At 32.2% G+C, this 14650-nt stretch overlaps 1 protein-coding gene across 2 annotated transcripts in view; it reads left to right on the top strand.

Moving 5' to 3' along the window:
- PPM1B (protein phosphatase, Mg2+/Mn2+ dependent 1B) overlaps window positions 1–14650 on the top strand; it is a 61410-nt gene that overhangs the window by 28968 nt on the left and 17792 nt on the right. For both annotated transcript variants that reach the window (XM_006909634.3, XM_006909633.2), the window contains exons 2-3: window positions 8848–9692; window positions 14290–14407. In XM_006909634.3, coding sequence (XP_006909696.1) covers window positions 8862–9692; window positions 14290–14407 — 949 coding nt within the window. In that variant the 5' untranslated portion in view covers window positions 8848–8861. The remainder of the gene's footprint in view (window positions 1–8847; window positions 9693–14289; window positions 14408–14650) is intronic.

Here is a 14650-nt window from a genome sequence, read left to right as displayed (position 1 = left end):
TGCTGTTGTCTCTACTCCCATTAGCTTTATCTTTATGGATTTTAAATAGTCACTTATTACAGTTTAGTGGGGTTTCAGAACAGAAGAGAAACAAACATTTGTGTTCAGTCCTTCATCTTTAACTGGAAGTTCTTTATATGAATCATTAAATATTTTGGCCCATTCAGAGTTAAGCTTGGATCAGGTGAAACTAAATAATTCTTGGTCTTTATGGCTATTGTTTTTCTCCTGTTTTTGCTTTCAAAAAAGTTCTTGAAGAATCTGATAAATGTTTTGAACTCCCTCTGAGGTAAAAAAAAAAAGTATATAATACAGGACTTTGTATACATTTTATATTTTCAGAATTTATATTCTATGAGTCAGAGGTGTTCTCTATTGAAATGTTATTCCCTTCTTTTGTCAGCAGCCGTTCTTCAAGGCAAATAGTGCCCAATAACATGCAGAAGCATTGACTTCTTTTACATAGAATGTAAAACTAAAATTCCCCAAAAGATAATCATGCCAAATTAGTGACTCCTTCCTTAAAAAAAGTGAAATCCACAGTGGGTAAATAAAAATATAACAAGCAAGCTTAGTTCTGCTTAAAGATTGAAATTGAAACTTGGTTCCATATGACACAAGCACATACATTTAATGTGGTATAAATGTTAATATTTAGTATAAGGCTTGTCATAGAGCAGAATGGAGTTAATTGCCTTGTGTGTGAGAGATACTACTTCTAGGAGTTCAGAAAGATAATACTTTTTTGATAGGAGAGATGTATAATATTTCATGTAAGAATTCATGCTTGACTCGAGGGTTTTAATTTGGAAAAGAGGATACGATGGTTATTGTTTTGGGAACCTCGGGCAATGAGCTTGCATATCCTCTAAGTTTCATTTGGAAATTGAGAGATAGGGTTAAAATTCTTAAAACTTTTTTTTTTTGTTAGCATTAATCAAGCATTGCATATGAAATATAGACTTGTCCCCTGGGACTTGTTCTATCCTTCGTAAGCTGTATTTTGGTCGTACAATGTCATATAATCTTACAGCTATTGGTAGTATTTGGTAATTTACTTACTAACCAGACTAAAAATGTAGAATTTCAGAACTGGAAGAGATGCTTCCTTTATAGAAAAGCAGGTACTTGGTAGAGCCAGGAATCAAATGCAGTGTTTTGGCATTCTTTCCCTTGTTTCCTCCAGTTCATTGTCTTAAGATGATGTTTATTGCATGTGTTTGTATTTTTGGTGAAAGTTAGTATGCTTTTATTATCAGAAAATATATTTTTCTAGTCGCTATAGGTTTTTTGGTTCTTTTGGGACCATTTTGTGTAGTCTTCTGAAGTCTGGATCTAATGTGTATAGTCAAAAACATAGTTTGTTTTCTGGAGTTTCTGTTGGATGAAGCTTTCCTAGATCATTTCAGTAAAATATGGCATTTGGTTCTAATAATCTCCTCTAATAGATGTTTTTGTAATTCATGTGAGAAAATTTTCATGGCCAAACCTTATAGATTATCCTGTGAAATGAACTGTTAGTAGATAAATTGACTTTATGCTTATAACGTGTGCATAAACTATTATTTTGTGTAAAAAAAAAAAAAAGAAGAAGAAGAAGAAGAAGAAGAAGAAGAAGATAGGAGTGGCCAGTCCTCTCATTCCCAGTGTTTACTTAGGCCAGAATTTCTCTCCCCTCTGGGAGACTCTATCCATCATTACTACTGCCCCTCAATACTGAGGGAGGCAGAGAGCATTCAGTTTACCTTTAATGCCTTCTGTAGAATATGAGCATTTTCTCCCTTAATTTGATGTAATTGAGATAAGGTAAGAACTTTTAAGCTTTATTAAAGATAGAGGAACTCCAAAGAGAAATAAACACAGCGCAATGACCCAAATACATGATCTAGGGTATACTTTGTCTTCTAGGGTATACAGCTTTATTCATATAATATAACTCCTGGATTTCCTTCATGGGATGGATACCATGTTAGCATCCATTAATTACCGCACATCCCATTCCTGGATGCTGACCTCCCTGGAAATGTTTCTTTGACAGAATGAGGCTCTTCTGTGACATTAGAGTGATGAGTTCAGTTATTTTCACCTGAGTCCTTTCTTTTAAGTATAATACAAAGAATGTCTATTTTCATCATGGTATCTACTTCAATTTTAGAAGAGACTATGGTCTTATGGTAAAGGCCACATAAATTAATCACATTTATTGGGGATGGAAGTGTTGCTTTGTTAAACGACTTCTCTCAAGCTTTTTTTTTTTTTTTTTAAATTTCTAACATTCATTCAGTCTTGTTTTGGCAGAGGAATAAATATAAATTACTATTTGGGGAATTGGGGGTTATACACCAAGAGCCATTAATTATGCAAAGGAGCATGTGTTAAGTGCTAAATGGGTGGAAAAGAAGAAAGTGGTGATGAAGTTTAATACAGCACCGTGGGGAAAGGATTTCTGGAAGAGGTCAGACCCAGGTCTGACTTTTCAGGAAGGATGTAACTTTATAGAGATAGAGGGTAGTAGTTAAGGAGGGAGGACACAATTTTAAAATAATTCAGTGTTCAAATTATGGTAAACGTAATAGTCCTGCTTTCGATTTTTGGCTATATTGGAATCAGTTACTATAAATGTTTAATATAAAAAATTTTTTTTCTTCACTTTTCATTTTTATATTTGTAACTAGTTTGAAAGAATGAAGCTATATTCTTTGATGACCTATTATTGTTTCCTACTGTGCTGTCAGTTTTCTTTATTATTGTGAAATATAGTTGGGCTTGATTATAACTGAGGGCAGCTTTGAAGTATGTCCCTCTTTCACTGTGATTGATAAGAACAAATCAGCCACAGCCTGCCAGCAAAGGCAAGGGACCTAGAACTCTAAATTCAAAGGAATTAAAAAGAATACTTCAAATAATTTCTCTTATTCTTGTCAGAGTTTATCACCAAAATAAATTATTAACTAAGTGCACTATATTTAGTGTTTTTAGGACCAGTAGAGAATTTTATCTGTTGAATCTTACTTTGGTGTTTTATATTAGAGATCACCTTTTTTTCTTCTCCAGCATCTGTGAATCTAGTTCTTTAGGTGAAGTTCAATTCCTTAGATATTTTTAAGGGGGAAGAGAGAGAAAAGCTTCTGTGATATGAATCCAGTAGAGATGATTCTGAGTGAGCTAAAGGGGGATTTAGAAAAAAGGGAACCTGAAATTCAGTTTTGCAAGTGTTTTAATTATCTGATGATAAGTAGTGTTAGTAACTTTTGAATATGCACATTTGCATGTATTTGACGTTATTTTGAACATTGTAATAGTATTAAAATTTGAGTATTTCGAGCAGCCCTTAAAGTTTTTTTTACCTGAAATTGGACTCATTATATGTGAAAGTTGCCCACTCTTCTCCCTCACCCCCGTACAACGTTGGTTTGTAAGCAAACTCAAAGGTATCAGAGTTTTTATGTGGAGGCTCATTCTAGAGAAGAATATAAATTATAGATACCTGTCTAAATTTGAGAGCCTCTGGAACTTTTTTTCCAGATTTGTTCTCAGCGAAAAGCAGTTGTTTTTCAGTTCGGTTTGCTACTTGCTCAGGCAAGAAGAGGATGACACACCTCTGGGTTCCCTATCCATGATTTTAAGTAGATAATGGACATCTCAGTAGGACATATTATTAGGATTTCAATGCTTCTGCTTTGCCTGTTGAAATTCTTGTGTGCGTACACACAGACACACACAGACTCACGCACACACAGACACACACGCTATACCAAATTAATTGTGCTCTTACTCTTCTTTGGTCTCTATATGCTGGCTGATTCCTTTTCCCACTTCCATCTTTTAGGTCTCAGCTTAAGCTTCTTTCTTTGGAAAAAAAATTATTTAACTACATAAGGCTATTTTTGATACCTCTTCTTGTCATTCCTGTACTTGTCCCATTGTACCCAAAATCAGTGTCTTTATAAACTGTGCACTGGTCTTTTTTTTTTTTTTTTAAGTAAAGAATATTTTATTTTTAATTTATGTATAGTTGGTATACAATATTATATTAGTTTCAGGTGTATCTGCACTGCTCTTTATCTTTAACCAGACTCTAAGTTCTTTTAAGGCTTTATTTCTAGTACCTAATATAGTGTCTGACATGTAAAGTACTCAAAAAGTACTTGAATGAGTGACCATTGCACTATTATTATATGTACTTTTAAATTAATTGAACAAAGTTAAAGTAGTATTCTTACAAATATATTAAAAGTGTGAATAATTTATTGCTGTATTTTATCCACTGATTGTAAGTGTAAAATTTTAGAATCATCCCAGAATAGAATGCTATATAATATATAGACACATATGAAACTTTTTAATTGACTTTTAAAATGTGATTATTTAAAGTGATTTAACCAAATTACTTAAATAAAAAAGATAGTAGTCCTCAGTCTTTCCAGGTACGACAACCCTTCTAAAATATTATTTCTTATATTCTTAACTTCATAGTACAATTACTATGTACCAGTGATAGAGAAAGAAATAATGATAATATGTTGCTTTGGGTTCAGTAATGTATTTTTCTCAGAGGGTAATAGAAAAGGAAAAATGTGCAGAGAACATTGTTTATTCAGTCTTTAGACCACACATATAGTCTCAATCTTGTAAAAACTCTTGAGGCCCACAGAGCTGTATAAATCAAGTCTCTAAAGTGAGTATGCAGGACCATCCATTAGAAGTAGTATTTTAAAATTAGAACTTCTATTGTCTTTCATCTTAAAAAAGGCAAATTGCATTTAGTATAGTGACTTACACTGGCCTCCCCACACTGTTAGTATGTCATAACAGGCCGATGAGAAATCATAAAGAATAGAATTTTCACGTCCTTATTTGTATTCGGCATGTATCACATTAAAGTTTACATGTGATGACATTGATTTTCATATGATCTACTTTTATCTAAAGTGTCTTTAAGGAATGAGCAAGTGACTGTAAAAGATTCCTAAAAAAAATCAGATAGATTAAAATTATAAGAAAATATACAACATAAAAAACATTAGAACCCCTAATCCCAATATGAGCTCATATTATGGCATAAAAACTACGGTATAATCAGATCTGAAATGTCAACCTCAAAAAAATCCGAGATTGTTAAAGAGGATTGTTTGAAATATGGTTCTGTATTTACTGTTGTTGAACTGTACCTTGCCTAAGCGTACAGCATGGCTTGACATGTAGCTAAAATGGTAGCATGAAATCATAACAAATTAGCAAGGCATTTTTAAAAATAATGCTTTCTGAGGATAAAAACTAACTTTTATGAGTTTTTTCCAGGGGTAATTGACAAAGCCATACAACATTCAGTACAATACTTTATAAAATTTCACTGAATTTAATTATAAATATTTACAAGGCCCTTTCAGGTTTCTTGTTGAACAGAAGGATATGCCATTGGGGAAACAATGCCTTGGTCACAATGACTGAAATAATACATGTAATGTATAGCAAAAAATTAAAATGCATTCCTTTGTCATCAGATTGCTTTGAAACATGCTTATTAGTAAACATTGCTAATTTGAAGAAACCAATATCAGAACAATTACACACTGTAGTATTGCTTTAAGGTTGATTAAAGTATCGGTATTTGTAACATAAATCCCCTTAGTATTTGCTAAGTTGTGTTTGAGTGATAATGTTTTTGGGGGGTGAATAGTAAAAGCAAATAGATGCTATACAAATATATATTCTCAATGGCTTCTCTAATAATGACAACCTTTTATGGAAGAAAAATCATAGTTATTTAAGGTGAAAACCTTCACCACATCATTCATAGGCAAATTACTGCAGCAAAGAAATTGAACCAGGAGTTTACAAAGAGCTGTTGGGTGTTATCCATGTAGTTTAGTTAATTTTATGAAAGCAAGACCTTTAATATATAGTGAGTTATTTACAGCATTTATAAATGAGATGACATCAAGAAAGTATTTTACTACATATGATTATCTTATAGCAAAAAGTTCTTTGAAGAGTTATGGAGCTTAAAAAGAGTTGCTAATTCCTTAGCAGTATGCAGATGTTTTTAGATAAAAGAAATCACACAGGCACTCACACACATTCTTAATCTTTTCATTCAAGATTAAGGTTACTTACTATGAAAGTAGTTATTTTAAAGAAAGTAGTATTAGCAAAAGAGCATTTGGGAAATAAATGTTTGAAATGGTTTGTTTTGTGATTTTTGTTGGGAAAAAAGCACTTATATTCAAAACAGCACTGTTTTATAATTTTAAAAATGAGATATATTCATTGATAGTAGAATGGATAAAAATTACAGTACAAGCATACAGTGGCATGTGATGAACTACAACTGTCTGTATCAGTGTTAGATGAACCTCAAATACAATGTTGAGCCAAAAAAAATTAATACATACTCTACTTTACATCAATGTAGAGTATCAAATATAAAAAACTAAACAACCACACATGAAATTGGTTAAAATACAAGGGATACTAATTATAACATTCAGGATAATAGGGGGCTTCAGTGGTCTTGATAATATTCTACTTCTTAAACCGTATGATGGGTAGATGGGTGTTCATTTTATTACTCTTTAGCTAAATGTATACATTATATAAACTCTTACCTATGCTATTTCATGATGTTTTTAAAAATTAAATTTTTTATAATTATGGAAAAACCCCAACTTTAAAATGAGATCAGTTTGGAACTTTTTAAAAAATTATCAATTTGCGAAAGAATGCAGTCCCTGATACAGCCAATAGGTGTGCTGGTGACCTAAGTAAGCTAGGTCATTTAGATACTCATTCCCCAGACTTTGAATTTTGAGCAAGTGACTTGCCAAGAGGAAAGGTGGTAAGTAGGAATCATTGCAGCACCAGCAGCATCAGCAAGCAAGCAAGGTTGTCCTCAGCGTTCAGCAGCATTTGGCTGCCCAGCCTCAGGGGCTCCTTTGTTTCCTGATGGTTTTCCAAGCTCACCTTCCAGGCTATAGCTTTGTGTTTAAGACTCTCTTCCCGCCTTTCTTTATTCCTAAATTAAAAACAAATTTGGAAATAGAAATTTCAAAATTATTTTTTAAAAGAATTTTGAACCTATTTCTTGAAACGTAAAACAGCAGCACCTTAATTGCAAGAACATCAAGATGATGAAAATGACAAAAATATTTTTTTCATAATTGGAAGATGGGATTAAAAGTGTTTTGGTAAATACAGTTGACAATTTAGTTACATTTGCATTTCAGTATCTTTATAAGTTGTCTTTTTCTTTTTTCAGGTGAAGTAGCCATTAAAAACAAGAATCTAAAAATGTACTTAAAAGTAGGCTTTTATATTATTGTATCAAAGTGGTAAACCAACATGTTCAGAAATAAGCATATTCTATTACATTACTCTCAATGTAAAATATAATTTTGTATAACACTTGAATGAAAAATATTTTTATATAATTTTAAAATCTTATCCTTTCAAAATTCCTTTTTATAAATATTGGTACACATAATATATTAGTACAGTATTATATGTAACTCATTAAAATTATAAACTTTGTATAATTTATAAATATATTCTACCTATATGGTGGTTTGTTGGGTTGTTACAAATGGGGATATATAATCTTATTGTAAAGTTAGGTAACAGACATAGCTGAAAAAGGTACCTCACAAAGATACCTAGATCTAAATGAATGTCAGTTGATCTAGATAAGTGTCTCTCAAAATGTGATTCCTCAGTCTTCAGCATGCTTCTTTGAAGGTCCTAATTTACTGAAAAAAACATCTTTAGGTGTAGGAATAGGGCTGTGGAGTCTACAAGTGACTAAGAAACTTACTCAAGATCATACAGCTAGTGAGTGTTAGGGCCAGAATTATATGCAGGAAACATACTAGAACATAGTATAGTATAGTATAGTATAGTATAGTATAGTATAGTATAGTATAGTATAGTATAGTATAGTATAGAATAGTATAGAATAGTATAGTATAGTATAGTATAGTGATTTGGAGAGCCACTATAGTCCAAGTAAAGTTGCGAGGAAAGGTAATGCATGGTAGTACTTTACCGTTCTTTCTATGGGTTTTAAGTCTTTGTCAGCCAGCACTGAGTAAAAGCTGTCCTAATGCTACTTTATAGATTACAAAACTCAGCAATATTAAGTATGTTCTTTAACACATCATAAAAGTTATATTTGTTTTTAACAGAATTCAAGTAATGAATTTCAGTCAATCCAAGTAGAGTTTTCAATCTGACATGCGGTAAAACCTTGATAAAATCAAATGTTCATAGAATGGAGATTTTGGGTTTTAACTGAATTTTGGGGTTTTCTTCAGGATCACTGAGAGGAAATTTTTGATTACAATACTTGCTTTTAGAAATATTTCAAAAATATATTAGCTTACTTTTTTATTGAACAAGATGTTGCAACAGTCTAAATTCAGTCTTGTATATTGAACCCACAAGTTACAAGTTGAATTTAAAAAAAAAAACCCAAAACAGGATTTGTTTCTTAGTTTTCCTATCTCTTAAAACAGTAGTTCTCAACTTGCCGTATATATAAATCACCAGAGAGGCTTTAAAATGAGTACTGATATCTGGGTCCTACTCCAATAGATTCTGATTTAATTGGTCTGGCGATTCTAATGTGCTAGAATTGAGAAACCACTTTTCTAGAAAAAAAAAAATGTATGGGGAAATTTTCTTGGTTTCTTTTCTGTTTTTTTCCTTTTCTTTTTTTGCCATTGTTCCAATAAATTCGGATAATACTGAAAAATATATTTGGATAGGAGTTACTAGAGAATAGATGAAATATTGTAGATAATTCTCTATCGAATTGAAACATATAACACTTATAATCTTTTTTTCTTTCAGATTTATTACTAAACATGGGTGCATTTTTGGATAAACCCAAAACTGAGAAACATAATGCTCATGGTGCTGGGAATGGTTTACGTTATGGCCTGAGCAGCATGCAAGGATGGAGAGTAGAAATGGAAGATGCACACACAGCTGTTGTAGGTATTCCTCACGGCTTGGAAGACTGGTCATTTTTTGCAGTTTATGATGGTCATGCTGGATCCCGAGTAGCAAATTACTGCTCAACACATTTACTAGAACACATCACTAATAATGAAGACTTCAGGGCAACTGGAAAATCAGGATCTGCTCTTGAGCCTTCAGTGGAAAATGTCAAGAATGGTATCAGAACTGGCTTTTTGAAAATTGATGAATACATGCGTAACTTTTCAGACCTCATTAGCGGTTCAACTGCAGTGGGAGTTATGATTTCACCTAAGCATATCTACTTCATCAACTGTGGTGATTCACGTGCTGTTCTGTATAGGAATGGACAAGTCTGCTTTTCTACCCAGGATCACAAACCTTGCAATCCAAGGGAGAAGGAGCGAATCCAAAATGCAGGAGGCAGTGTAATGATTCAACGTGTTAATGGTTCATTAGCAGTATCTCGAGCTCTGGGGGACTATGATTACAAGTGTGTTGATGGCAAGGGCCCAACAGAACAACTTGTTTCTCCAGAGCCTGAGGTTTATGAACTTTTAAGAGCAGAAGAGGATGAATTTATCATCTTGGCTTGTGATGGGATCTGGGATGTTATGAGTAATGAGGAGCTCTGTGAATTTGTTAAATCTAGGCTTGAGGTATCTGATGACCTGGAAAATGTGTGCAATTGGGTAGTGGACACTTGTTTACATAAGGTATGTAAGTCTTTTTGTTATAATTAAAATACCCTGTTAATTTTGAAAAGACACGGTAAGTAAAATTAAGCAAACCTAAATTCTTAAAACTTAAATGTTTTCATGAGGGAAGAACTGTGTATTTTAAAATTATTTTCTTCACCAAAAATGGAACACTTTTTTTTCCATTCTTATTTACCTCAATCTTCTAATTTGAAAATTAAGTTTAATAAATTTGTATTATTTGTTGTCATTTAAGTACTTTATGGCTTGTTCCTGTGGCAGAGGCATCTATACAGAATTGTGACTTTCGATTCAAATTCTCAACATCGGCAATAGGTATCTTATACTTGATTATGAAGCAGTTTGATAAAATATGTGTGTAGTATAATTCTGTACTAGATGTTTAAAATATCAAGAGCCACATAAATATTGGAAGATATACCAGAAACCTAGGCTAAGTAAAGTTTTGTAATTTAGTTCTGAGCCTTCTAGAAGCTAAGATAAAATTGAATTGAAGTAAAAGTATGAGTTGTATACTTCTTTATTATCTAATAAAAGAAGCTTTTTCCTAGCAATAGAATATAAAAGAATTTATATGTGACTCTTTGTAAGTAATATATGACATGGTGGATAATGTCTTTTGTAGGAGGTATAAAAATTCTTTTCATATACACAGATGTTTTTATTATCACTGATAAAAAAACCAAAGGCTAGTATAAAATGTAATATTGTGAAGAATTCTTGTGGGACTTTAAAGTTGAATTTAGAGTTGTAATCTATGAATCTTAACTTGATACAGTCAGTAATAGGGGGAAAAAAATCCAGACAGATAGTATTTAGTAATTCCATGTGGATTTTCGATGGCATCTATATAGTAACAATTAAAATTCGAACCGGCCAGTGCCTGGAATATACAGGTATTCTATGACTTCTGATTAAAAAGATATCAAGACAAAACTAACTTTTGATTATATTAAATACAGGTGTTGACTTATTTATTCTGTCTAGCTTAGAACCATTCTGTCTCCCCATCATGGAAGTTGTGGAACATACAGGCGTGGCCAAAAAGTTTCTCAAGAAGGATCTCTGAGTCTATGGAAATGCTCAGGTTTTGGTGAAGTATCTACTTCTTTTCCATAGAATGGAAAGAGACAACTTCAAAAAGAGAAAATTTAAGAGCTGAAATTTCTAGTTGACAGCTTTTTTTCTGAAAGAATTTTAATGGTACCTCTAGCTCTTCTGATTTTTTTTTTTTTTAGTATACGGTATGCTTTTTATTTCTCTGGATGAGTTAAGTATAGAGTATTGATGGTCGTCAGTGATCAAATGAATAGTAAGTGACTCTAAAAATGTCTTTTGCCTTGGACTCTAAATGGAGAAATTCTGATCTGCAGCTTTTTAAGATGAAAGCAAGCATATGTTTTTTGCCTGACTAGCAAATGGAAACAGCATTTCCCCTGATTATAAAAATAGTCTATGCTTGTTAGTGAAAAAAAATACAGATAATTCAGAATAAATGAAGAAATGCTCAAAAATTTTGCTACCTACCTAAGTTGGCTACTTGCATTGTTGTGGTATATATCTCTCCAGTCTTTTTTGCCTACCTGCAAGTATGTATATTTTTATAAAAATGAGATCATTATAATTGTTATTCTACTTTTTCATTCGACAATATATTATAGAGAGATCTCCATATTTATAAGTATTGATCTAAATCATTTCTCATGGTTGCATACCATTCTTTTGAGTGAATAATATGTAGTTTTGAGGGAATAGCCAATAAGCTAATCTGCAATCTGAAGTAAAGAAAGAAGTTTGTATTGTGGATAAATTGCATTGTCCCTTACATTGAAAGGATGGTAGTTTTCAGGAATTTTGACCTCACTCCTCTGAATGTGAGATTTAAATAATTCTGGTGGCATTATTCACTTGATAGCTTTCATCATTTTAAAGTGATTAAATATTCCTGTTGGTAGTGCTAACAGATTCTAGGCAGAGTCTTAGAATCTCAGAAATGATCACTGATGGTAATAGAGACAAGAGATTGGAACACAGGATTCTTTCAATTTTAGTGGAAGTTGACCATCATAGTTCCTTTGAATGAAGCTGCATTCAAATTGAAATCCGTTTTGAGAAGCTTAGTTAGCCGTTTTGTGTTGAAACATAACACATTTATGAACCACTGCATGTTATTGAAGGAATTAAATAGACCTCTTATCTTTTCCTGTTTTTCTAATTACATAATTTTGTCACTCCACTTGTTTGTATTGTAAAACCAAGGATTAGCAATATCATAAAACAGTATGATTAAAATAGAATACGATCGCTTTGAATTTAGTTTGAAAGATTGAATATAAATTTTTAAAGCCATGGAAAGCACTTAGCCCAGTGCTTTTTAGCACTTAACGATTATTGCTCAGTAGGTATTACTACTTTAAGAAGAGAGATAAATCAGAGTAGATTCAATTTTTAAGTAGATGTTTCTCTGATAATAGATTTAAATGAAATGTTAATATTTTCTAGCACTTCTAGCACTTGTCATGCCCTAATAGTTTACAAGCATTTTTATACGTTAACTCATGAAATCTTGGGGGATTGTAATAATCATTATAATCACAATACTATCAGTCAATTATTGCTTTCTATGAGCCAAATGCAATTCTAAGCACTTTACACTTTTTAGAACTCATTTTATTTTCACAACCATAAAATGTTGCATCATTGTTTTTGAAATCATTTATCAGAGTTGCCATTTAACAATATGAAACTATAAATGTTTGATGAAGACATATATCCTGTCAGTTGGTAAATTAACTGATTATACAAGGATGATTTTCATAAAACCAAAAAGGGAAGAATTTTTTAATTGCTATATAAAAATTAACAGCATCATTGAAATCACATGCTGAGATGTAAATGTAAATTACTTCCTTTAAATATATTTGTGTATTTAAACTTCTTAAACTGTTTCAGTTAATTTTATTGATAGGCTCTATGTTTTATAACTTATAAAAATCTAATGGAAATTATATATATTGATTAAGAATGGCTAAACAATGCTCTTAATATTGTTACCAAAATATAAGGCATTAATTCTATTTATTCATAAAAGTGCTTTAAAAGATCATTAGTATTCAAGTGATGCTTGGTTCTCGAATATCTATAGTATAAAATTTTTGCCTGATCTGAACTTATATGGTAAATCCTGATTGATAAATCTTGTGAAATGTATTGACTCCCTTTTTGGGAGGATGGGGGTCTGTTTGGAACCATAGTGTGTGTGTGTGTGTGTGTGTGTGTGTGTGTGTGCGCGCGCGCGCACACGCACGCATACAGCCAATGCAGTATTTCTAATATTAGTTGGTATGAAAGTTTGGTTTCATTAAGGAATGAAATTAATGTGGGCCATTTTAGAAATCCTGATTTTTTTCCCCGGATACCAAGAATCTGGTAATATATTCATGACAGTTCTTCCTACTAAAGCATGAGAGTCTGTGGAGAGAGTTTACTCTTTTTGAAGACTTTAAGACCTGACCTCCACTGCCTTCAAACTTTGCTCATTGATTTTTAGATGATGGTAGCAGAAGTTCTTCAAGGCTTGCCTGTTTTTTGTGTCATATAGGTTCTGAAAAGGCGGCAAGTCTGAACTGAACAATGCTTGCCTGGATTCTGGTCAAAGTGAAAAGACTAGAGAGGATGTGGCCTTGGCTTTTTCACTTGGGTTGGCAAACCCAACTATCAGACAAAATAGCCTACCACCTTCAATGACTAAATTTTTTTAGAATGGTAAATTGGAATACAGGGGACTTGAAAAAAATTCACTTTTTCAAAAACAATTTCATTCTGGTCTAAGAAACTCATTCAAAGTAATACACCAATAGGAAAAATAATGAGAAAACATTTTAAATTCAGTTCTCATAATCTCATTGTAATAGAGTAGTATATATTCTGTGCTTCCTTTTTAATATAGATCATTTGTAATAATCTGATGTGTTTTCTTCAAAAGTTATTACCTCTGACTACAGTGTATCTCAGCCATCAGTTACATTCCATTGTTTTTTGTTTTTTTTTTTTGCTATACTCTCAGAGCAATTTCCAGTTTAACTGTTTTCTTCTCTGCTTATAGTTGTTCAGTTTAGTGTCTTGGGTATCCTAATGATTGACAGTTTTCAGCTAGGTCAAAATCAATAGAGTTTTAGTAGCATTGGTAAATGCAAGTAACTAGTTGGGAAAAAATTGCACATTTGTTTGGGAGAATGAGTTTTGGGCATCAATCACTTTGGGAATATGCAATCTTGAGTGGGAAGTAGTGTTTAGAAGATTTAATACATATGAAGATACCTTCAATTCTCAGGTTGTAGAATGTGGTGGATAAGAATAGGTACACAGAATCAAAAGTTATAAAATACAGATTTAGCCATACATAAGAGACCTTGTTTCTTCAGAGTGTGCTTCAGATAGTTCTTTGTGGAATGAAATTGAATGTGTTAAATGTGTATATTCTGGATGATTAAATAAACTAATTAATGTAATTAACCCTGTTTTTGAAGTAAATAATAGAAAGTTACTAGACTATAGAAATATAATTATTTCTTTTTCTTTCTTTAATATACAGGGAAGTCGAGATAACATGAGTATTGTACTAGTTTGCTTTTCAAATGCCCCCAAGGTCTCAGAAGAAGCAGTGAGAAAAGATTCAGAGTTGGATAAATACTTGGAATCACGGGTTGAAGGTAAGAAAGAGGCTTTCTTTTCTCTTTTTCTTTTTTTAGAAGGAAAGGAAAAGTATTCTTCCTTGTTTATCAAAGAGTTCTTTTAAAATTTCCTTAGGAAAAACAATTAAGTATTTCAGAACAAGGCCTTAAAAAACAAACATCTATCTGTCTAAGATTTATTGGCAGGGAGAAAACAATATGTCTCTTATACCACCAAAGAGAAACATAATTTGAAAGAGAGTCTGTTAAAACTTACTCCCC

The sequence above is a fragment of the Pteropus alecto genome, unplaced genomic scaffold (assembly GCF_000325575.1).
Source record: "Pteropus alecto unplaced genomic scaffold, ASM32557v1 scaffold131, whole genome shotgun sequence".
In the NCBI taxonomy this organism is placed as follows: domain Eukaryota; kingdom Metazoa; phylum Chordata; class Mammalia; order Chiroptera; family Pteropodidae; genus Pteropus; species Pteropus alecto.
The sequence above is the reverse complement of the archived record's forward strand: the minus strand, read 5'-3'. Positions and strand labels throughout refer to the sequence as shown.